At 44.5% G+C, this 24,638-nt stretch overlaps 1 protein-coding gene across 1 annotated transcript in view; it reads left to right on the plus strand.

Moving 5' to 3' along the window:
• The first annotated feature begins 8,438 nt into the window (after positions 1 to 8,438).
• Positions 8,439 to 24,638, plus strand: part of igsf3 (immunoglobulin superfamily, member 3) — a 190,545-nt gene continuing 174,345 nt past the window's right edge. The window contains exon 1 of the mRNA XM_070893490.1: positions 8,439 to 8,796. Coding sequence (XP_070749591.1) covers positions 8,757 to 8,796 — 40 coding nt within the window. The 5' untranslated portion in view covers positions 8,439 to 8,756. The remainder of the gene's footprint in view (positions 8,797 to 24,638) is intronic.

Here is a 24,638-nt window from a genome sequence, read left to right on the forward strand (position 1 = left end):
GATTAGGAAAAGGGGAGGTGCAACGAGACCTGGGTGTCATGGTACATCAGTCATTAAAGGTTGGCATGCAGGTACAGCAGGCGGTTAAGAAAGCAAATGGCATGTTGACCTTCATAGCGAGGGGATTCGAGTACAGGGGCAGGGAGGTGTTGCTACAGTTGTATAGGGCCTTGGTGAGGCCACACCTGGAGTATTGTGTACAGTTTTGGTCTCCTAACTTGAGGAAGGACATTCTGGCTATTGAGGGAGTGCAGCGAAGGTTCACCAGACTGATTCCCGGGATGACGGGACTGACATATCAAGAAAGACTGGATCAACTGGGCTTGTATTCACTGAAGTTCAGAAGAATGAGAGGGGACCTCATAGAAACGTTTAAAATTCTGATGGGTTCAGACAAGTTAAATGCAGGAAGAATGTTCCGAATGTTGGGGAAGTCCAGAACCAGGGATCATAGTGTAAGTATAAGGGGTAAGCCATTTAGGACCGAGATGAGGAGAAACTTCTTCACCCAGAGAGTGGTGAACCTGTGGAATTCTCTACCACAGAAAGTTGTTGAGGCCAATTCACTAAATATATTCAAAAAGGAGTTCGATGAAGTCCTTACTACTAGGGGGATCAAGGGGTATGGCGAGAAAGCAGGAATGGGGTACTGAAGTTGCATGTTCAGCCATGAACTCATTGAATGGTGGTGCAGGCTAGAAGGGCCGAATGGCCTACTCCCGCACCTATTTTCTATGTTTCTATGTTTCTATGTTTCAAACCAGAAGCAAAACATGCCTCCATGGGGTTGGTTTCACCTTGGCGGAGATAGTGCAGGCCATTTTTGGCAGGGGTATGGCTGTGCCCTTGGCCAACAGTATTCTCCTCTTTCTCACATCTCACTTCCCCCTCATCCCACAATATCTTCGGATATGCAAGGTGCGCATGGTGTAAGCATACAACTCTTGCTTTCCCACCCTCCATTCACCACACACAAGGAATACAGCCTTCCCAGCCAGTGGGTGACCAAGAAAAGGAGGAGAAGAAGAAGAACAAACAACAGCAATACAAGTTTGGCACTGAGCCACATAAGGAGAAATTAGGGCAGGTGGTTTTAAGAAGCCTTGTGAAGGAGGAAAGAGAGGTAGACAGGTGGAGAGGTTTAGACAGGAAATTCCAGAGCTTAGAGCCTAGGTTACAGAAGGCACGGCCACCAATGGTTGAGTGATTGTAATCAGGGATGCTCAAGAGGGCAGAATTAGAGGAGCGCGGACATCTCGGGAGTTGTGGGGCTGAAGGAGATTACATAGATAGGGAGGGGCGAGGCCGTGGAGGGATTTGAGAATAGGGATGAGAATTTTGAAATCAATGTAGGTCAGCGAGCACAGGGATGATGAGTGAGTGGGACTTGGTGCGAGTTAGGACATGGGCAGCTGAGTTTTGGATCACCTCAAGTTTTCGTAGGGTTGATTTTCGAAGGCAAGTCAGGAGTGTATTGGAATAGTTAAGTTTAGAGGTAACAAAGGCATTGCTGAGGATTTCAGCAGCGGATGAGAAGAAGAAGGAGAAGGAGCAGGAGCGAGAGGAAAAAGAAGAGGGGGAAGAGGAGGAGGAGGAGAAAGAGAAAGAGAGGAGAAGGAGAAAAAACAGAAACACCGTCACTTGATTTCTCATTCCTAGCCACCAGCTCCTTGAGGTTTCCTGCAAGGCTATCTGCAGTGTCCCCCACTGAAAGTCAGCAGCCTTCCACCAGTCATGCTGCAGCCACTGTGGTAGCACTGTATGACATCAGTAGAATAGGCAAAGGCACGCACAAGACAGTCACTAAGGGAATCATCATCATCATAGGCGGTCCCTCATATCGAGGATGACTTGCTTCCACGCCAAAAAGAGATGAGTTTACATGTGTTTTAATGAAGGAGCTAATATTCCAGGTCCCGAACTACATGTTGAAGGGTGGAAGATGCCTGTGCGTGGATTTTTTTAATGTGTGGTGGCCGTTGCACACCAGCCACCACACAGGCTTGACAGAACTAGATCTTGGTCCAGTGGCAAGGATTAACCAAGACGATTGGAGACCAGCCCTGCTGCACGGACCTAGTGCGCACACATATCGCCACATTGACAGAGCCACCAATGGATGCACATGACACATATTACAGGCAACAACAGCGGACTGGCAGAAATACCGGACTACCCCCTTGCCTCAGCCTCTACCAGGTAGGCTAACAATGTGGACACGACACTACAAGAAGAGATCAAAAAAGATATCAAGACATTTAAAACAGAAAGGGGGAAATAATTGATAAACCAGTAAAATTATGAGGGGACAAAACCGTAGGTCCGGACCCACCACATTCGCACATACCAAAGGAAGCAAGGGAAGGGACAGTGGCAAGACCTTCTTCGCCCAGCACTTTGGAAACCCTCTCCACTTAGCTAAACTCTCTCCATGCCTTCCAAATTTTCCTTAAAATTTATCTCTTCAACCATACCTTCAGTCACCTCTCCAAATCTTCTTTTGCTACTGCTCAGCATCCATTTTCACCACTTCAAAAGTAACTTGATACTTTAATATGTTAATGGTTCTATATAGGTGCGAGTTGTTGCTGTAGACAAATTGTGATCAGTAACTTTTCAGAGTATTATAAAGATGATCTATGACATTAACATCATGGATTGTGAAATCCAATATAAATTAGCCATTTTTAATCTCTCATATTGTAAAGCAACAAGTACAAATAATCCTGCTCACATACAAGTTAAATATCTACTGTATTACATATTATAAATCACCTACATTAAATTGAACACTTAAGTGATGCTATCCATTTGTACAGACAGCCTTGAAAATGTCCAAGTAGCATCAGAGGTGAATGAAATCGGTTTGCTGCCTTTGTGCAAATTGAGATCCATTCTATTATACAGTAGAATTTTGTGATGGTCTAATAAAACATTTTCTGAACAAAGAACACAAATCTAAGTTTCAAACTGAAGTATCCAGCCCATAAAGCAGGAAACTACTCATAACTAAAAGACCAGAAATTTGTACTTCTTTCGTTCAGCACTTTCTCTCCAAGTACACCTTCAGTTTCTACTACACACAAAAAGAAAGAAAAAAGCTTGCATTTATAGAACACCTGTCACATCAGGGCAAAGCAAAACACTTTATAACCAATGAACTGTCTTTCAACTGTAGTCAATGCTGTAGTGTAGAAAACGTGGCATTCAATTTGTGCACAGCATGGTCCCACAAACAGCAATGAAATACCATGACCAGATCATGTTGTTTTTTAGGTGATGGTTGAAGGGTAATTGTTGGTCAAGACACCAGGAGAATGCCTCTGCCCTTCTTCAAAAAGTGCTCTAGGATCTTTTGCATCCACTTGAGGGTAGGCGGTTTAATGTCTCATCCGAAGGACGGCACTTCCAACATTGCAGCACTACATCAGTACTGTACTAAAGTGCCAGCCTACACTATGCATTCAAAATGAAATTGGTCAACGCCAGTAACACAAAATGCACTGACAGCATGTGTGGAGCCCATTTTACACCGCACCCGATTTTCAAGATACCTAGAATGGGGCTTGCATTCACAACACTCTGAGTCAGAGATGAGAATGCCACCACTGAATCAAGACTGGTCCATGGCCATGATCCTGGCTGATTCTACCTAGTTTCGTGCAGTGCATAGGTTGCAGCAGTCAAGGACTTCTTGACTAATGACATTCTCCATGCCAACTATGATTTTGTTAAAGGGTAAGCAAACTAATGACAATCTCCATGCCAACTATGACTTTTTTTAAAGGGTAAGCAGACTAATGACAATCTCCATGCCAACTATGAAAGGGGTAGGCAGCCATTAAAAAGTTGCAAAAGCAAAAATTAGAGTTACTTTCTTAATGGAGAATGCTTGAATTGCACCTCCGTTAAAATAAGTATTGCACTCACATCTATGGCAATAAAATGGAATCCAGTCATAGTTAACTCGATTGGTCACTGAGATTAATGCCAGCAGCAGATGCCAACGTCCCCTGGTGCCCCGCGATATTCTGCCAGATCGGACCTGGAACTAACTGCCAACATGTCCTCGCCCCCGTCCCCCAAAGAAAAAACCCAGTCTTACTATTCACCATCCCCAAACTGCCTAATATCGTAAGTTTAACAACATCATAATAAACACAACTATGTGGCCTGCTCAGCAAAGCTGATCGAGTGTGGTCAGTGCTTCAATACTGGGGATGTTAGCCTGGTCAAGGACACTGATGTTGGTGCGCCTGTCCTCCCAGGTGATTTGCAGGATCTTGCGGAGGTATCATCGGTGATATATCTCCAGTGACTTGAGGTGCCTTCTATACATCGTCCATGCCTCAGATCCATACAGGAGGGCGGTTATTACTACAGCCCTGTAGACCATGAATTTGGTGGTAGATTTGAGAGCCTGGTCTTCAAACACTCTTTTCCTCAGGCGGCCGAAGGCTGCACTGGCGCACAGGAGGCGATGTTGAATCTCCGCATCAATGTCTGCCTTTATTGATAAGAGGCTCCTGAGATATGGGAAATGGTCCACGTTGTCCAGGGCCGCGCCGTGGATCTTGATGATTGGAGGACAGTGCTGAGCGGCGGTGACAGGCAAATGCTTTATGCGGAGCTCCTTCATGGTAAACGAGCCAAAGGAGGACAGCGGAAACGTTATAAGGACACCCTCAAAGCCTCCCTGGTAAAGTGCGACATCACCACTGACACCTGGGAGACTCTGGCCGAAGACCGCCCGAGGTGGAGAAAGTACATCCGGGAGGGCGTCGAGCTCTTCGAGTCCCAACGCAAAGAGCATGAAGAGGCCAAGCGCAGGCAGCGGAAGGAGCACGCGGCAAACCAGCCCCACCGACCCCTTCCCTTGACGAATGTCTGTCCCACCTGTAACAGGGTCTGTGGCTCTCATATCGGACTGTTCAGCCATCAAAGAACTCACTTTGGGAGTGGAAGCAAGTCTTCCTCGATTCCGAGGGACTGCCTTTGATGATGATGATGATGATGATAAACACAACAAAGGACAAGAAGACACTCAAACGTACGCAGAAAATGTAAACGAGAATATCACATATTAAAAGTGACAACCAGGAGGCAAAATCTCCTGGTTGTCACTTTTAATATGTGATTAAAACACCCCCGCTCCCCCCACCTTGCAGTTCTTGGTCAGATGAAAGCTTAAGGATGATGAGTTGATTTCTTAATGTCATATTGGATGGATTAATGTAAAACGTTGGATTGGAAAGCTTGCTTTGTGGTGGCTTTTATTTCAGTATTGTGGCCAAGTGAAGGCTGTAATGGTCAGTAACAGAGGGAAGGTAATGTGTGGGACAAATCTTGAATGGGGAATTGGGGTTGTGTTCACTGCTACCCACAGGCGGATGATTTCATCCTGGATATCCCGCCCAGAAAGGTGCTGTCTGGGTTGCACCCTTCCTTCCGCTTCCTCCTCTTCTGCATCTTCCTACATTACAACAGTGACTACACTTCAAGAAGTACTTCTTTGGCCGTAAAGTGCTTTTGGACATCAAGCAGTCATGAAAGGCGCTATATAAATATGACTTTCTTTCTGTATCTTCCTCTTTTGTGTCTTCCTCTTCCCTCTGCGAGCGAATGCCAGAAATCAGAAATAAAAGCGGAAAATGCTAGAAATACTCAGCAGGTCAGGCAGCATCTTGACCTGAGACGTGAACTCTATTTCTCTCTCCACAGATGCTGCCTGACCTGCTGAGTATTTGCAGCATTTTTTGTTTTTTCAAGGGCCTTCCTTTACCATCCAAAACCTTGCAAACGTCCAACAGCACTCCCTGCGCACTTTAAGGCCTCGATTTTTGGGTCCTTTGTGCCCCAAGTCTTGCCCTGGAGCAGTGAGAAATGGGGCGGCAAGGTCTTCTGTGTCCAGTCGGAAGCTTCAGGTCGGGTTTTGCCGCAGCGCTTAGAAGCACCGCCAGGAAGAGTCGTGCTGGGTGTGCAATGCCTCTCATTGCAACACCAGCATGAGTTTTGACTCACATCCAACTCGTACGCCCAAAGCGCACCCCGTGATAACCACCAGGTAAAACAGAGCGGTCCAGACATTCCGGCGGCGGTGAGTTAGATAAAGTGCAGAAAAGGTAAGTTCGACTGTTTATTCTTTTTTTTAGCAATTTGTGTTGTGGTGGTATGGGCAATGTTTTTGGAATGTTTTTATGATTTTTTTGTTGACGACATTCCCATTTTTGCGCTGCGAAAGTTGTACAACTCCTTTCTTCGCGCTGCGCCCTGGCACAGGGCCCAGTTGGCAAAAATTTCTCCCCAGAGCACAGATGTTCCTTGGTCGGTAACTTTCCCGCCCCGCCTCTGTTTTTGCCCTGAAAATGGCAAAACCGAAAATCCAGCCCAAAAAACTTTTAACATCTATTACACCAAGCCACCAATTCAATAAAATATTTTAAAAACCAAAAGCTTAAATCCAATCTCACCTGAAAGATGTGTGTGTCCCTTTAAAAAGTGCTGACAGCATCTCTGTAGGTCTGCTGCTCACTCGCTCACTTTTTTGAGCGTGCTTTGGGCTGAGCGTTAAAGTCAGCGAAGAGGTCGAAGTTTGCAGACGTGGCATCAAGTCGGCATAACATCATGTTCTTCTGATTTGCTTTTATAGGGCCAACACTGCTAACGGCAGTGCTATGATCCTCACCAAAATGGCGCCATCAAGTCCTACGTCGCCATTTTTTCCAGAAACGGGCCTTAGCGGAGAGCGGTAAACCCGTGAATTTCGAGCCCACTGTATTTTGCCAAGTCCAAAATCAGACAGGGATTGGAGTGGGCAGGGAGTGGGATCATGGTATAAAAACAGAAAATGTGGAAATTCTCAGCAGGTGAGGCAGCATCTGTGGTGAGAGAAACAGAATTAATGTTTCAGGTCAATGACCTTTCATGTAGGAACATGGTTTTCTTTGCTGCCCAAAGCACTTTACAGCCAATGAAATACTTTTTGAAGTGTTGCAATGTAGGAATTTTAGAGATCTCCAGTTAGCCCACTCAAAAACCAGTCTGTCTGGCCCAAAACCAGATGGATGACATTACCCACATGATCTCCACTCCCACTAGAATACCAGGGATCAATCTAGCAAACACACACCCACTGAAAGCTGCTACATAATTTAAAAGAAACATTTGCATTTCTATAAGCACCTTTCATGACCAATAGCTGTTCAAAAAGTACTTCATTGGCAGTAAAGCACTTTAGAAGTGTAGTCACTTTTTTAATGTAGGAAATGCGGCAGCCAATTTGTGCACAGTAACCTCCCACAAACAGCAATGTGATAATAATCTGATCATCTGTTTTAGTGATGTTGATTGACAGATAAATATTGGCCAAGACACTGAGGATAACTTCCCTGCTCTTCTTCGAAATAATACCATGGAACCTTTTACGTCCACCTGAGAGAGCAGACGGGACCTGGTTTAACGTCTCATTCGAAAGACAGCATCTCCAACAGTGCAGCACTCCCTCAGTACTGCACTAGAGTGTCAAGTGTCACCCTAATTTTTTGCACTCAAGTCTCTGGAGTGGGACTTGAACCCACAACCCTTTTGATTCAGAAGCTAGAGTGATACCCACTGAGCCAAGGCTGACACCAAAAGGACTTTTTACCTGGGGCAAATATATCCACACAAGGGGCTTAGTTCGGAGTTAGATAGTTTTAGGTATGATGCAAATTTGATTAAGATGTATTGGGAGTCAGGCCCTTCCAAAACTAGTGTTTTGCAAGTTATGGGGAAAATAAAAGTAAGATAGAAGAGAGGAATTCATCCATATTTCAACTAAGGCAGCAGGTTTATTAAGAAAATACCAATTCTGTAATTCACTGTAGTTTCAGGATAATAAGGTTTCGCACGCATTATTATTTTAGCAGGTTTGGACCAGAACGACTAAATGTAATTCACAGTAATTTAAATTGCATTTAGTTCAGAACCAAGTGAGTAGCGCCAGCAAAGCTTCTATCACTTTCTCAATTTTTATTTTCCTTATTCCTCCTCGCACTTGGTTGATTTTTGATATCAGCGCACAGCACACTGCACGACACACTCTGTCCATATTCCCTTTGTCTCTCTCTGCCTCTCTGCCGTTAAGAACCTGCGTCTCTGCCCATTGCCCTGTTTTTTTCCCTTCGCTTTTGTTTCGTGGTTTCTGCGTGACTCTTTGTTCCGTTTCTCCCCTCACTATATTTATGTTTATCGATCTCTGATCCATTGCCCTCATTTTCCCAATGCTTATGCAACCCACATTTCCACCCACTCTTTAACGTCAAGATCCAGCCCATTTTCCTCCACTAGTGCTGTGTAATTGGATCCCCATCCAGCAGCTCCAGGGCGGATCCCATGATTCAAACCATTACACTCCAGCCTATTGCCTGAGTGCTTGTGTGTTCCCAGTGCAGCTCAGCGGCTGCTCGAATGAACTGAGGAGGCGGAGAGAGGGTGTGAGGAGCCCTGCACACACCTGGCTGTAACCTCGGCCAAATCCAGCCCTCACCTGGACCTCAGACTATCACTCACTGCAGAGACACTCCCGCGATTTCTCTGTCTACAGCAGCTCTCGGTTCGGCGCACACCATGGAGGCACTCAAGGGTCAAGGCTGAAGCCGGGATCTTCAGTGATTTAGGATTAGAAGCAAAGAGCACGTTGTGAGAGAGACCGAGCTACAACCTGATTATAAACAGAGGCGTTGTTTAAACAATTAAAAAGCATACCTTCGGCAAAAATGAACTACCTTCGGATCCACTTGATCGTATTGTTATTGGGTGAGTTAAAAAAAATTTAGCTCCATGATTCAGGATTTTTAATCACTCTTAATGGTATCTGTGATAACGGTAGTGTGTTTGCATCAAAAAGTACATTTCGAACAGATTTGTAGCTTTCGGTTGACTACGATTTTTGGATTGTGAATTAAAGTGTTCAGTGTTAGCCAAACACATCCTTTGATGTACTTATACAAATCTCTGATTTAAATCGCATGTGTTAAAAATTCAGAGAAGCTCATGAATGCAGTTTCTGTGTTGAAATGGTGGATGTATTTTTAAAGTACAAAGAGAAACTCAGCATTTTTTCAGTATCAGTTCACAGTTCTGCTTTATTTTTGACTAGTGTAAATTTACATTTTTTTTTTTGGGGGGGGGGACTGAAAATAACAATGAAGCTCACAAGTAGATCAGACTCTCTTCGCCCAACATCGCCTTTTCTTTTTGTTCAATGACAGTCTAGCTGTAGCATAACCCAGCGAGGCACGGAGTCAATCAATTACTGGCGAGTTTCAGTACTGAAAGCCCATGTTTGTTTACATGGCCAATCTGGATTGACTTCCGATTATGTTGACACAAAAGCAAAATACTGCGGATGCTGGAATGTGGAATAAAAACAGAAAATGCTGGCAATCTCAGCAGGTCAGGCAGCATCTGTGGAGAGGAAGCAGAGTTCACGTTTCAGGTGGCTGATCCTTCGTCCGATTATGTTGATCAATTTTGAGTCCAAATTGGCCACATGTCCTTTGCAGTAGAGGATTATTGAATTATGATCACTTCCAATGGCTTTAGATTTCAGTGCTGATGTACAATTTGTGATAATGCCACAGGCATAAGGTTATTTGAATATCACTCCATGTACCATATTAGAATTGGGGGAACAGCAGTCATTCCAGTCAATAGCATCTGGACATTTATAAGCTTTGATCTGAATTTAATTTATATATTGAATTATGTACAGCTCAGAATATAAGGATTTATTTGAATTTTGTTAGAAATTATTATTTCTTTGTCATGTTTTCATTTTGATTCAACTCTGTGAATTCAGATCAGAGTGCACTCCTAGCTCAAATTAATATGTGTAAAAGCACTACATTGCCTGTCAACATTTCTGGAAGTGTAAAATGCACCTCATTCAGAATGTTAATTTAAAAAATATATATTTCTGCTCAAAGTGAGAAACAGCTATTGGGAAATGAAACACTTTTCTATTTTGGGCACCCAGCAGTCACATCAAGCATTCCTGAGTCAGGCATATCACAGACTAGATACAAAGTGAAGTATGTCTCGCTCCAACCATATGTCTTAACACCAATCTCATAAAAGGAAGACCTATTTTAGCAATGTGAATTTTTCATATCCCACAGCACTCCCAGCTCTGAATTAAATTATTAACTGGTCAGAACCATATGAAAAAATGACAAAAAATGAATGTAAAATCTGCCCATTCAGTCGTGGTACCCCAGCCCCTAACCATGAAGAGGTTTAAAAAAAAAACAGAGGGAAAACGAACCTGTGACCAATTCAGAAAGAACTCTGGGAAATTCCTCTTTAACTCCCTAAAGCAATTCAAGGAGATCATAGTAGCCCATGCACATGATAATCGCAATTAACTAGTAACATATACTCACTATAACTGGAAATCTACTCTCGCAGAAATTGTGAAGATCCCAGTTAAAGAACTGTAACAACTTTTGCAGCATGTCTCGGTGCTTCATTCCAGAGAGTAGCGACTCTCCTAACCCTTTATCTATGGATGTTATAGACATAAGTCTTCTCCTACATTCCCATTTTAAATAACCTATCTAACTGGACTGTATCCAATTCCTTCATCATTTTAAAGACCTCTATCATATCCTCTCCAAGTCTGCGGGGGTGAAATTCCCCTATTGTGCGCCTCCCGTTAGTGTCTCCGGGGGGCGCTAACGGGGCATGAGGGTGGGGTGGGGTGGCGCGACCTGCTCCTGTGAAATTGCGCGGGAGTTAGTGAAAGCATGAATCCAATAGTGCTGCGCCCCACTGGGAGCACCCCGGGGTGCCGCACCTCCGGCGGTGACGTCATCGACATGCGTGGTGACCCCTTTTCGCCCCACGGCGGAAATTGTTCAGCGCCCGTGAGTATGTCATGGGTGATGTCAGTGCCAGCCTCGCGGATTGCGAACCGGGTCACACACCAATCACCAGTCGAAAGTTAAAGGGGAAATTTTTTCCCCCCAACTTTTCAGCCGGGCCGTTGTCCATCGATGTCCGGGCGGCAATCGTGCAGCCTGGCACTCTGTTTCGGTGCCAGGCTGCGGCCACGGCACCCCGCATTCCTGGTGGCCCTGTGCAGGCCCATCAAAAGGCCTGCAGAGCTCGCAGCGTCCCTCCCCTTTTAACGGAAAGGGAGGGACATTGAAATGCATCAGCGCTACGCGGAAAGGTCGCATAGCACTTTGTGATTCACCTGCATAGCACCCCCGATCCCGTCCCGAGAGGAAGTGGAGCGTGCGACATTGCATTCCACTTCTTGTCAGGGGCGGTAAGCCCAATTTTGCTTCTGGAGTGGGGCTTCTGCTCCGGGCGCAGAATGTCCGAACCTCGGAAAGGTTACCGCCCCCCAACTGGGGCAATAGCCAATTTCAGCCCCACAATGTGTTTCTCCAAAGTGATCAAAATTCTTGGAACCTGTATTGTTAACTAAATGTTCAAAGGATGAGTAACATTCTGGTCACCCTCCTCTGCATCTTCTCCAGAGCTGTACTATCACCTCATGCAGGAACCAAAACTGGATGCAGTACTTCATACAGAACATTATATAGCCCAAGTATGGTACTCTTTTTTTTATTTTGTATGCTGTGATCCTAGCAATACAATCTAAACCCCATTTACTTTCCCAATGGGCATTTCACTAACATAATGAATGTTTATCATGCAAACCATTTCATCCAGCAATGGAAGAAAACTGACAGCAGTTAAGGACATTCAATGATGAACATGAACTGAGAGCAGGAATTATGAACTGAAATCATATGAACTGTCCCTTTTAGAACAGCTGGTGACACACATGCCCACTTGAATAGGCACAATGCCATTTTTACTGTTCCATCATAAAAACAGCCAATACACAAGGGCAAAATGTCCACTTGCCATGAATACATGATGCTGTTTGCGCTGACTTCTGAGTGCACTCCTGTGCTGAGGGACTGGCCCTGTGCATGTATGCATTATCATTTACAATGTTCTTCCAGTAATTTCTACCTTGTTGAGATGGAGTTATTCAATTCTTTACAGATTACAGATTTTAATGGTGCATGGCTGCACATCCATTTCTGGTGGTCTTGTGGGGAGTGTGAGGCTAATCTATACCTGTCTTCAGAAGGAGGGCTGTGAGCAGATTTTCTGCTAGTCAGTGGATGGATATGAATTTGATCCCTATCAGTCTAGTATTCCCAATCGAGAGACAAGATGGCTTTGGGCTTTTCATTGCACAATCTGAATGATTCTGAAGACATACCTACAAAAGCCTCTGCAACAGTATTTTGTGCTTTCAGATATTTAAGTTTAAAAAAAATAAAATTAATATAAAATCACAGGAAGAAATGCTTTTGATTTATGTTTTTATGACATTGATTTTGTATTTTATTATTTTTATTCGATTTCATTGTTCTATATTTAGAAAGACTTGCAATTATATAGCACCTTTCACATTCCCAGGGTGTACTAAATGCTTCACAGCCAATGACGCACATTTGATGTGTAGTCACTTGTTATGTAGGATATTTGGAAATTTACAGATGCTTGCTTATATCTACAAGTGAAAAGTTAATGAAAATTGCGAAGAGAATTTGAGAGGCTTGGATAAAGTTAAATAAACAATGATAAATCTGAGAGCCTGTCCTTGTGTGACACTGATACAGAGCCTTCATTTAAAGCTGTAGCAGTTATAACCACCTCATGACTTGAGCTCTATAATATTGTAAACAACTTCATGTTTTATTCAGTAAACAAATCATCAGCTGAGATGTTCCTCCCCCTTTACCACTCTTCTTAGTATGGTATTATGGATGGGAGAGGGAAATTGGGGAATTCTGTCACTTCCCCATGTGCCACTTCTGGGATTTTCCTGCAGAAGTGGAAAATCCCAGAAGTGGTTTGTGGGGAGGTGACAGAATTTAGATGGGTGTAAACAAATCAGATGTTAATGAAGGAAATCCATCATCTGATGCATTTTCTTTCATTACGCCTAAGCAGCTATTATATTCCAGAAGCTAAGGCGGAGGGTAATTTAAAATTTTAAAAGTAGGGCTATTCATTGCACTTGACTGGTGTGCAAAAGTTAAAATGTTTTTAAAATTGTCTGCCTGTTTCATTTACCCAAAGGGAATTGGTCATGGAAGTACTCAAGGCTGCAGTTGTAACATGCTTCTCTTCCCCACTCCCACGCAGATTATCAGGTTCAGCTAGAAATCCCACCAGGAGCCCACGCAACAGCATTTAAATTGGTTGACCCAGGATAATCTACCCTGGCAGCGTCAGGGGTCGCAATTGAGTGCAAAGCCCACCCTGCCACAGTTCTAGCCAAATTATTGCCAGAGAAGAAAATCTAGCCCGAAAGATCAAGTAAACTGTGTTTTTGATGAAATCCTGACAATCAGCGAGAAAGGGCTCGGCAGGTGAATATTTGCTGTATATTTGTATGCAGGGCAAGATGACAACCCTGCACTCTTCTCTTGCACCTTCCAGGTGAAAGACTCAAATAAAATCTATGGCCCATGTATGAGACACAGGTCAACATTACAATAGCATGGCATTTTTTGCAGCTTTCAATTACTAGCCCTAATTTCCAACAGCAGGGAATTTTAACTTCCATTGGTTTAAGGAAACCACCGCATCAGTCACACTGGCTCCTTGGAATGTGGGAAATTTGAGCTTAATTGGCAAGCTGACTGTTCACGCACTTTGGGGCGAAGAGAAGGGAGCACAAGCCCGTGGGGGGGGGTTGGCGCTGCTAACGACGCCTGCAAAATTCCATGGGAGTTTAGCAGCGGCGGTTACCGGTAGCGCTCCACTCTGCTGCGTCGGCAATAACGACATCATCACTGTGCGCAACAACCCGTTTTTGCCCTAGAGTGAAAATTGGGTAGCACCCACTGAAGCTGTGCCAGGCAGCGCCGGTGACAGATTCAGGGGGCGGGTTCCGGCCTGTAGGCCGCTTGCGGGGCGAAATTTAAAGGGGAGGCGGCGATTTGAAAATTTAAAAAAATGGAATGACTTAATGCTGGATGTTGAATCGCAGGGTCCGTGCCGTGATCTTCCAGCCCGGCAGTCCGTTTGTGTGCGGGGCTGATGCCACAGCACCCCACTCCCCGGTGGTCCAGGTAGGTACCCATTGCTCCCCCGCAGAGTTGTCAGCTTGCCCCTCCCCTATAATGAAGGGGAGAGCCCTGTCCACGCGCCAGGGCTACACGTCTCACCGCGTAGCGCTGTGCCCTTCACTGATCCCTTCTGCCCCGCTCACACCCCACAGAGCAAGTGGAGCTCAATATTTTAGTTCACGGGGCGGGACTTCCCCGCCTGTGGCAGGAAATGCCACCTCACGGCTGTTACCACCCCAAGCGGGGTGTTACACAATTCCACCCCCCCCCCCCCCCCCAAGAATCTGAGAAAGGGAAAATGGGAGACTTGCACTGAAAGGGTGGGAGTGGGGAACACACTGGAGACTGGGAGACTAGTTCTAAAGAGTCATGGAACAAAAAGGAGAGCAGGACTAGGCTCTGAGCAGCACCCCAGAGTGTACCATCGCCCCCCCTCCCCCACTCTCAACTCACAAATAGTGACTTTAAGTTCTTCTCTTGTATTTATGTATATATGGAACATAAAACATAAGCATTAGATTTAGATACTTTGATTGCAATCCTATATACTTCCACAATATGTTAATCGGAAAAAAGTAGAATTCACATGCAAGTAAAATTTTCTTTGGCAAAAGGAAATGTAAAGCAAGCATGACATTTCACAAAGATTTGAGATGGGTCTGTGATTGCAGCTATTCTTGGAACTGGGTGTGATGTACTGCAATGCAAAGTGTTATGATTAGATTTCCCTGCTCAATCTTGTTATACTGGCTGCACCTATAGTGAAATAGGAATCTGCTATTTTTCCTACAATGCAACAATGACTACACTTCAAATGGTACTGTGGGACGTCTGGTGGTCGTGAAAAGCGCTACATAAATGCACGTCTTTCTTTTTACAGTTTCATCTACTTTGCTTTTGTTGTTTTTCAAATAAGGAAGCTTGTAAGAAACTTAAGCTATCCAACCAGCCTGTGAATAGCAGTCTATCTGAAGCATGATGGGAAGAAGAATTGGAACATGTTGCGTTTCGGAAAAGCATCCCCTACTGGTCCAGTGTGAATTTATTTATTTCGCAGAGCAGCTATATTTGTGGTTTCTTTGAGTGGGCTTGCCAATTTGTGTCTGTTTATGGATAGTTATGTGATGTTGATTAATGCTAATGAGCAACTGGGGTGATATTGCCCCAAACTTTTTCATAGAGAATCCTTGCAGCCAGCAGAGTGAGGAGACTTTCACATTATTCTAGACTGGATTTGAACTCTGGGTTGTGTCAGTTACCTCTCCGTCTAGTTGCACTTTAAAGGATGCATGCACGCACGTGCACATTTGACAAAGTTACAAAAGCTAACGACTGATAGATTAGTGGCGAGCTGCCCATTAGATGTACCCATACTAACTGGAGCAGCTCCTTTAACCCTCCCTCAATGGTTCAGTTATATTGAGCCTGGATTATGGCGCTGAGCCACAATTTAACAAATAAATAGAATTGGCACTATATCCTATTTTTAACATGTGTAGCAGGGAGCTACCATCAGGGTTTGAAAGGAAACGATCTGCAACCTTCAGACATCTGCCTAATTTGCTTTATAGTTCTATGAAAGAGCAGGGGAGTTATCCCCAGTGTCCTGGCCAATATTATCCCTCAATCAACAAAAACAGATTATCTGATCATTATCACATTGCTCTTTGTGGGAGCTTGCTGTGTGCAAATTGGCTGCTGTGTTTCTCATATTACAACAGTGACTAAACTCCAAAAGTACTTCATTGGCTGTAAATTGCTTTGAGAGGTCCGGTGGTCGTGAAAGGCGCTATATAAATGCAAGTCTTTCTTTCTTTCTATGGTGATGGTACTGTTGGTGAGGGTAAGATCAGATTAAAGATAGTCTTTTCTCTATCATGATATGCTGTGGCTCCTTTCAGAGTTCATCAGCTGCCATATTGTTCTTAGCAGCACCAACTTAACAATTGTATTTTGCACGGCCTGCACTGACAGAAAAGAAGTGATTTTTTTGACAGATATATGTAAATTCTGAATAAAAATTATTTCAGCCCGGCCTAAATAAGAATAGCTGTCAGATTTCCAGATCAGAATGACAGTGTTTATCTATTGAAGATTTTTTGCAGCTGCCTTCTGTTAGTCATCATCTACCCTTGATGTTGCTGCCAGATGTCCTGTAGGGCTGCCCGTCACTGCTTAGCTTGTACAGACGACTGTCAATTAATCTTATAAGGAAACCAATCACATTTTTTGCTTGCGCTGTTGGTGATTTGTCCTGTCTGTAAGGCCCAGTCACTGGTTTTGCAAAGTATTGCTGCTGCCTTGCCTCGTGTGTGGGAACCAGGTCACCATTTTACAAAATTCCTAGTAATTTTGTATATTATATGCCTTGCTTTTTTCCCATTCATTCACGGGATGTGGGCGTCGTTGGCAAGGCCAGCGTTTATTACCCACTACTGACTGCCTTCTTGAACCGCTGCAGTTCGTATGGTGAAGGTACTTCCAAGGGTTGGTGCTCTTCCCTGCATTTCTCTTGCAGTTGCTATGCCATAAAGATCATGTCTGTTATACCCCATAGTGAACAGAATCCGCACTGTGACTCTGGGAGGAGCTCCTCAGCCACAGGGAGAAGGCGGTTGAAGAGGATTCTAGCGATGACTTTGCCAGTGGCTCGATAGCAGGGAGATTCCTCTGTAGTTGCCGCAGTCAGACTTGTTCCCTTTTTTAAAGATGGTCACGATTACGGCATCTCTGAGATCTCCCAACATACTCTCCTCCTTCCAGATGAGAGAGATGAGGTCATGCATTCATGCCAATAGTGCCTCTGCACCATATTTTAGTGCCTCAGCGGGGATTCCATCCGCTCCCTTGTTGTTCTTGAGCTGACAGATGGCCTTTTCTACCTCGTGCAGGGCTGGGGTTTTGCTGAGATGGTGGCAGGTAGCATGCTGTGGGATGGAGTCGAGGACACTCATGTCAAAGGCAGAGTCTCGATTAAGGAGATCTTCGAAGTGCTCCTTCCAACGGGCCCTGACTTCCTCGGTGTCCTTGATGAGTATCTCCTCGTTCTTGGCCAGCAGTGGGGTGGGGCCTTGGGTGCTTGGGCCATAGGTGGACTTGAACTTTCACCAACCCTTGTACATGGCCTTCTTTGACCTTACAATGGCTTTTGACACTGTTAACTGCGAGGGACTATGGAGCGTCCTCCTCCGTTTCGGCTGCCCCCCAAAAGTTTGTCGCCATCCTCCGCCTGCTCCACGACGATATGAAAGCGGTGATCCTGACCAATGGATCCCCCACAAACCCAATCCACATCCGGACCGGGGTCAAGTAGGGCTGCGTCATCGCACCAACCCTCGTCTCGATCTTCCTCGCTGCAGTGCTCCACCTCACACTCAACCAGCTCGCCGCTGGATTGGAACTAAACTATAGAACCAGGTGGAACCTGTTCAACCTTCATCACCTCCAGGCCAGATTCAAGACCATCCCATCCTCTGTCGTCGAGCTACAGTACGCAGATGACGCCTGCGTCTGCGCACATTCAGAGGCTGAACTCCAAATCATCGTCAACATTTTCACTGAGGCGTACGAAAGCATGGGCCTTACGCTAAACATTCGTAAGACAAAGGTCCTCCATCAACCTGACCCCGCCACACAGCACTGCCCCCCCAGTCATCAAGATCCACAGCGCGGCCCTGGACAACGTAGACCACTTTCCATACCTCAGGAGCCTATTACACAAGGGCAGACATCGACGACAAGGTTCACCACCGCTTCCAGTGCACCAGCGCAGCCTTCGGCCGCCTGAGGAAGAGAGTGTTCGAAGATCAGGCCCTCAAATCTGGCACCAAACTTTTGGTCTACAGGGCTGTAGTGATACCTGCCCTCCTGTATATGGTCCATGTCTCTGAGCCATACAGTAGACACCTCAAATCGCTGGAGAAATACCACTAACGATGTCTCCACTAGATCCTGCAAATCCCCTGTTCTCGATCAGGCCAACATCCCCAGCATCGAAGCACTGACCACACTCGACCAGCTCTGTTGGGCAGGCCACATTGTTTGCATGCCCGACACAAGACTTCTAAAGCAAGTGCTCTACTCAGAACTCCTATATGGCAAGCGAGCCCCAGGTGGGCAGAGGAAATGTTTCAAGGACACCCTCAAAGCATCCTTGATAAAGTGTAACATCCCCACGACACCTGGGAGACCCTGGCCAAAGTCCGCCCGAAGTGGAGGAACAGCATCCAGGAGGAGACTGAGCACCTCGCGTCTCGTCGCCAAGAGCATGCAGAAAACAAGCGCAGGCAGCGGAAGGAGTGTGTCGCAAACCAGACTCCCCATTCGCCCTTTCCTCCAACGACTGTCTGTCCCACCTATGACAGAGACTGTAATTCCCGTATTGGACTGTTCAGTCACCTGAGAACTCACTTTTGGAGTGGAAGCAAGTCTTCCTCGATTTCAAGGGACTACCTATGATGATGATGAAGGTACTTCCACAGTGCTGTTAGGGAGGGAGTTTCAGGATTTTGACTCAGCGACGATGAAGGAACGGCAATATATTTCCAAGTCAGGATGGCGCGTGATGATGCTTGATCTGTGTGTATGAACAATCGTTGTTTTTCTTGTACCATCTACTGTTACCTATTCTGAATACTCTACCGTATGCTGGTCCTATGTACATGGATTAGTCACTGTTTTTGTATCATATTCTATTGCGGTTGTTTGCTAATCTTAACTTGGGGAGAAAAAAAAGTCAGCATGAGTATAAAGTGGAGAAGCCAAGTTTATATTTGTGCTGCTTGTTTTCTAATAGAAGCGGGTGGAAGAACATACACCTGTAGGAGGCATAACTGCATGAGTGACAGATTAGGACAAGGGGAGGTGCAACGAGACCTGGGTGTCATGGTACATCAGTCATTGAAAGTTGGCATGCAGGTACAGCAGACGGTGAAGAAGGCAAATGGCATGTTGGCCTTCATAGCGAGAGGATTTGAGTATAGGAGCAGGGAGGTCTTACTGCAGTTATACAGGGTCTTGGTGAGGCCATACCTTGAATATTGTGTACAGTTTTGGTCTCCTAATCTGAGGAAGGACATTCTTGCTATTGAGGGAGTGCAGCGAAGGTTCACCAGACTGATTCCCGGGATGGCAGGACTGACATATGAAGAAAGACTGGATCGACTAGGCTTATATTCACTGGAATTTAGAAGAATGTGAGGGGATCTCATAGAAACATATAAAATTCTGACGAAACATATAAAATTAGACAGGTTAGATGCAGGAAGAATGTTCCCGATGTTGGGGGAAGTCCAGAACCAGGGGTCACAGTCTAAGGATAAGGGGTAAGCCATTTAGGACCGAGATGAGGGGAAACTTCTTCACTCAGAGAATTGTGAACCTGTGGAATTCTCTACCATGGAAAGTTGTTGAGGCCAGTTTGTTAGATATATTCAAAAGGGAGTTAGATGTGGCCTTTACAGCTAAAGGGATCAAGGGGTATGGAGAGAAAGCAGGAATGGGATACTGTGGTGAACAATCAGCCATGATCATATTGAATGGTGGTGCAGGCTCGAAGGGCCGAATGGCCTACTACTGCACCTATTTTCTATTTTCTATGAGGCAGCCTGCGGCAAGTTTAGGAAAAACAGATGTCCCATAATTTTGATTCTCGTAGTTGTTGGGAGCACAAAAATATTTGGAAAGTTGCTCTCTGCTGCCTAAAGTGGTTCAAATACAAGGGACAGTTACTCTGAGACCCCTCTTAGAGATAGAGCCACAAGCAAGAGAAATAGTCAGTGGACACCTTGTTTGATACAGAATATTGAGATGTAACACCAAGTGGTATAAATGTGGAGGTCTGGCTTAATTACTAGCTATGGTGTGTGAGTCCAGCCATAATCTCATGGAAGACTGGCAGTTCAGCCACATTTTTTCAGTGCCGTAGAAGATGACCTCTAAAACGGAGCAGGTTAACTTCATCAAGTCTACCACTCTGCATTGCTTTGGACTGTAACAAATCCAAGAACAAAATTTAGATTTTCACTCCCATCCATCAGAATGACAGTATTTCACAAAGAACTGATACAGTATTTGTACTGACACTTAACTTACTTTTGTGAGAAAGAGGGTAATGAGAATAACAAGTTGTGAAATTATCTTTGCCGCTTGCCTTGGTCTTTGCATATGGACCATTGACTGTTTTGCTTTATCCATGGTATGTTGTCACAGTTTGTCTTGTGTGTCTTGACAATTCAATGGTTTACTTGTTCTGTCTGTGCTAGTCACTGCTTTTCTTGCACATTATACTATCAGGGCTTGTTCTTTGTAAATGGAATAGTCATTGTTTTTCCTGTACATTATACTGTAGGGCATGTTCTTTGCATATGGAACAGTCATTACTTTTCCTTTACATTATGCAGTTAGGACTTGTTCTTTGTGTGGAGGAGTCACTGTTTGTTTGTACACCACTGACGTGTCCTATTCCGATTCCATATTCCTTTGAAAGCAAAAAAATAATCACTAAGTGTAGATCAATTTACTACCAGTCAGGAACAAAGATCACCTTTTGTGTTGCCTGTAAACACAATAGTAGCACAGCTAGACACGCAAGGCTTTGATGTATGTATAAAAGGGCTTTGTTGTCAATTCTGAGAAGGCTGGCCTTATCTCCTATTGTTGCAATGAGGAGTAACACAATCACAATAAAATATTCTTTCAGTCGAAGTCCATGCTTTATTGTTTATGGTTGTTGACATAAAGGTTTGCCTGCCCTCACGTGATAGAATTTGATTCTGGCCAGCAGTGAACGCAGGTGAAACTCAGAACTGCCTTAAATTTTACCACTGTGGTTTTCTAACAGAAAGCAGAACATAATCTGGAAGCAAAAGACGAGACACGTGGGGTTAAAAATCAGAACATGTATGTATGAGGATGCTTTTTAACTTGGGGAACGTTAAGTGAGTGGATCAAGGCTCACAGTGCAGGATCCCATAAATGTTGCAGAGAGGAGAGGGAAATCAGGAAGCAGTGAGCGAGTGATGCCATGTTTGAGTTTCAAAGTGTAGGAGAATGGGAGGACTGAGGGAGATAAGGCCAATTGTTTTCAGGTCCTGGAAACGATTGATTTAGCATAGGAAACAGTGCAGTGAGTTTTGATTTCAACTCGATGAGGATGCCAGGCGGATGAAAAATACAACGTTTGTCGTTTAGGATAATAGGCAAATTCATAGAAGCATATTGATAAAATTAAAGGGAGAGAGGGAGGAAAGTAGAAGGGAAATGCATGGAGAGCATTATATATCAGACGGTAAGCTTTTGTATTTATCCTGTCCAGGAAAATGAGAGAGATGGCAAATTATATTTTATTATTAACAAAGTACAAAAAGTATTAGAAACATAGAAACATAGGTGCAGGAGTGGGCCATTCGGCCCTTCTAGCCTGCACCGCCATTCAATGAGTTCATGGCTGAACATGCAACTTCATTACCCCATTCCTGCTTTCTTGCCATACCCCTTGATCCCCTTAGTAGTAAGCACTATATCTAACTCCTTTTTGAATATATTTAGTGAATTGGCATCAACAACTCTCTACGATAGAGAATTCCACAGGTTCACAATTCTCTGAGTGAAGAAGTTTCTCCTCATCTCGGTCCTAAATGGCTTACCCCTTATCCTTAGACTGTGACCCCTGGTTCTGGACTTCCCCAACATTGTGAACATTCTTTCTGCATCTAACCTGTCTAAACCCATCAGAATTTTAAACGTTTCTATGAGGTCCCCTCTCATTCTTCTGAACTCCAGTGAATACAAGCCCAGTTGATTCAGTCTTTCTTGATAGGTCAGTCCCGTCATCCCGGGAATCAGTCTGGTGAACCTTCGCTGCACTCCCTCAATAACAAGAATGTCCTTTCTCAGGTTAGGAGACCAAAACTGTACACAATACTCCAGGTGTGGCCTCACCAAGGCCCTGTACAACTGTAGCAACACCTCCCTGCCCCTGTACTCAAATCCCCTCGCTATGAAGGCCAACATGCCATTTGCTTTCTTAACCGCATGCTGTACTTGCATGCCAACCTTCAATGACCGATGTACGATGACACCCAGGTCTCTTGCACCTCCCCTTTTCCTAATCTGTCACCATTCAGATAATAGTCTGTCTCTCTGTTTTTACCACCAAAGTGGACAACCTCACATTTATCCACATTATACTTCATCTGCCATGCATTTGCCCACTCACCTAACCTATCCAAGTCACAATGCAGCCTCATAGCATCCTCCTCGCAGCTCACACTGCCACCTAACTTATTTTCATCCGCAAATTTGGAGATACTACATTTAATCCCCTCGTCTAAATCATTAATATACAGTGTAAACAGCTGGGGCCCCAGCACAGAACCTTGCGGTACCCCACTAGTCACCGCCTGCCATTCTGAAAAGTACCCATTTACTCCTCCTCTTTGCTTCCTGTCTGACAACCATTTCTCAATCCATGTCAGCACACTAGCCCCAATCCCATGTGCTTTAACTTTGCACATTAATCTCTTGTGTGGAACCTTGTCGAAAGCCTTCTGAAAATCCAAATATACCACAACAAATGGTTCTCCGTTGTCCACTCTACTGGAAACATCCTCAAAAAAATTCCAGAAGATTTGTCAAGCATGATTTTCCTTTCACAAATCCATGCTGACTTGGACCTATCATGTCACCTCTTTCCAAATGCGCTGCTATGACATCCTTAATAATTGATTCCATCATCTTACCCACTACCGATGTCAGGCTGACCGGTCTATAATTCCCTGTTTTCTCTCTCCCTCCTTTTTTAAAAAGTGGGGTTACATTGGCTGCCCTCCACTCGATAGGAACTGATCCAGAGTCAATGGAATGTTGGAAAATGACTGTCAATGCATCCGCTATTTCCAAGGCCACCTCCTTAAGTACTCTGGGATGCAGTCCGTCAGGCCCTGGAGATTTATCGGCCTTCAATCCCATCAATTTCCCCAACACATTTTCCCGACTAATAAGGATTTCCCTCAGTTCCTCCTCCTTACTAGACCCTCTGACCCTTCTTATATCCGGAATGTTGTTAGTGTCCTCCTTAGTGAATACCGAACCAAAGTACTTGTTCAATTGGTCCGCCATTTCTTTGTTCCCCGTTATGACTTCTCCTGATTCTGACTGCAGGGGACCTACATTTGTCTTTACTAACCTTTTTTTCTCTTTACATATCTATAGAAACTTTTGCAATCCGCCTTAATGTTCCCTGCAAGCTTCCTCTCGTACTCTATTTTCCCTGCCCTAATCAAACCCTTCGTCCTCCTCTGCTGAGTTCTAAATTTCTCCCAGTCTCCGGGTTCGCTGCTATTTCTGGCCAATTTGTATGCCACTTCCTTGGCTTTAATACTATCCCTGATTTCCCTTGATAGCCACGGTTGAGCCACCTTCGCTTTTTTATTTTTATGCCAGACAGGAATGTACAATTGTTGTAGTTCATCCGTGCGGTCTCTAAATGTCTGCCATTGCCCATCCACAGTCAACCCCTCAAGTATCATTCGCCAATCAATCCTAGCCAATTCACGCCTCATACCTTCAAAGTTACTCTTCTTTAAGTTCTGGACCATGGTCTCTGAATTAACTGTTTCATTCTCCATCCTAATGCAGAATTCCACCATATTATGGTCACTCTTCCCCAAGGGGCCTCGCACAACGACATTGCTAATTAATCCTCTCTCATTACACAACACCCAGTCTAAGATGGCCTCTCCCCTCATTGGTTCATCGACATATTGGTCTAGAAAACCATCCCTTATGCACTCCAGGAAATCCTCTTCCACCATATTGCTTCCAGTTTGATTAGCCCAATCTATGTGCATATTAAAGTCACCCATGATAACTGCTGCACCTTTATTATGCATTGTATAATCAAAAAGACTAATGGATTGTTGGTCTTTATCTCAAGGGGGTTGGAATACACAAGTGGGGAAATGATGTTTCAGTTGTACAGAGCCTTGGTCAGACACTATCTAGTGAACTGAGTTCAGTTTTGGGCACTGAATCTCAGGAAAGAGGTTTGGAGTGACTACAGTGCAGATTCACCAGAATGATACCGAGGTTTAATTGTGAGGACAGGTCACATTAACTTGGTTTATATTCCCTTGAGTTTAGACGGTTGAGGTATGATCTCTTCGAGGATTTTAAAATGATAGAGATACAGAGAAACTATTTCCTCTGGTGGAGGAATCCATAACCAGGGGGCATAATCTGAAAATTACAGCTAGGCTATTTACGAGTGAAATCAGGAAGAACTTTATCAAGGGATATGGAGCAAAGGTGGGTAAATGGAGTTGAGGTACAGATCAGCCATGATCAAATTTAATGGCCTTCCCAGACACAAGAACATAAGAATTAGAAGCAGGAGTAGGCCATTCGGCCCCTCAAGCCTGCTCTGCCATTCAATGAGATCATAGCTGATCTTCTATCTCAACTTCACTTTCCTACACTCCCCATATC

Source organism: Pristiophorus japonicus, chromosome 11, assembly GCF_044704955.1.
Source record: "Pristiophorus japonicus isolate sPriJap1 chromosome 11, sPriJap1.hap1, whole genome shotgun sequence".
Lineage (NCBI taxonomy): Eukaryota > Metazoa > Chordata > Chondrichthyes > Pristiophoridae > Pristiophorus > Pristiophorus japonicus.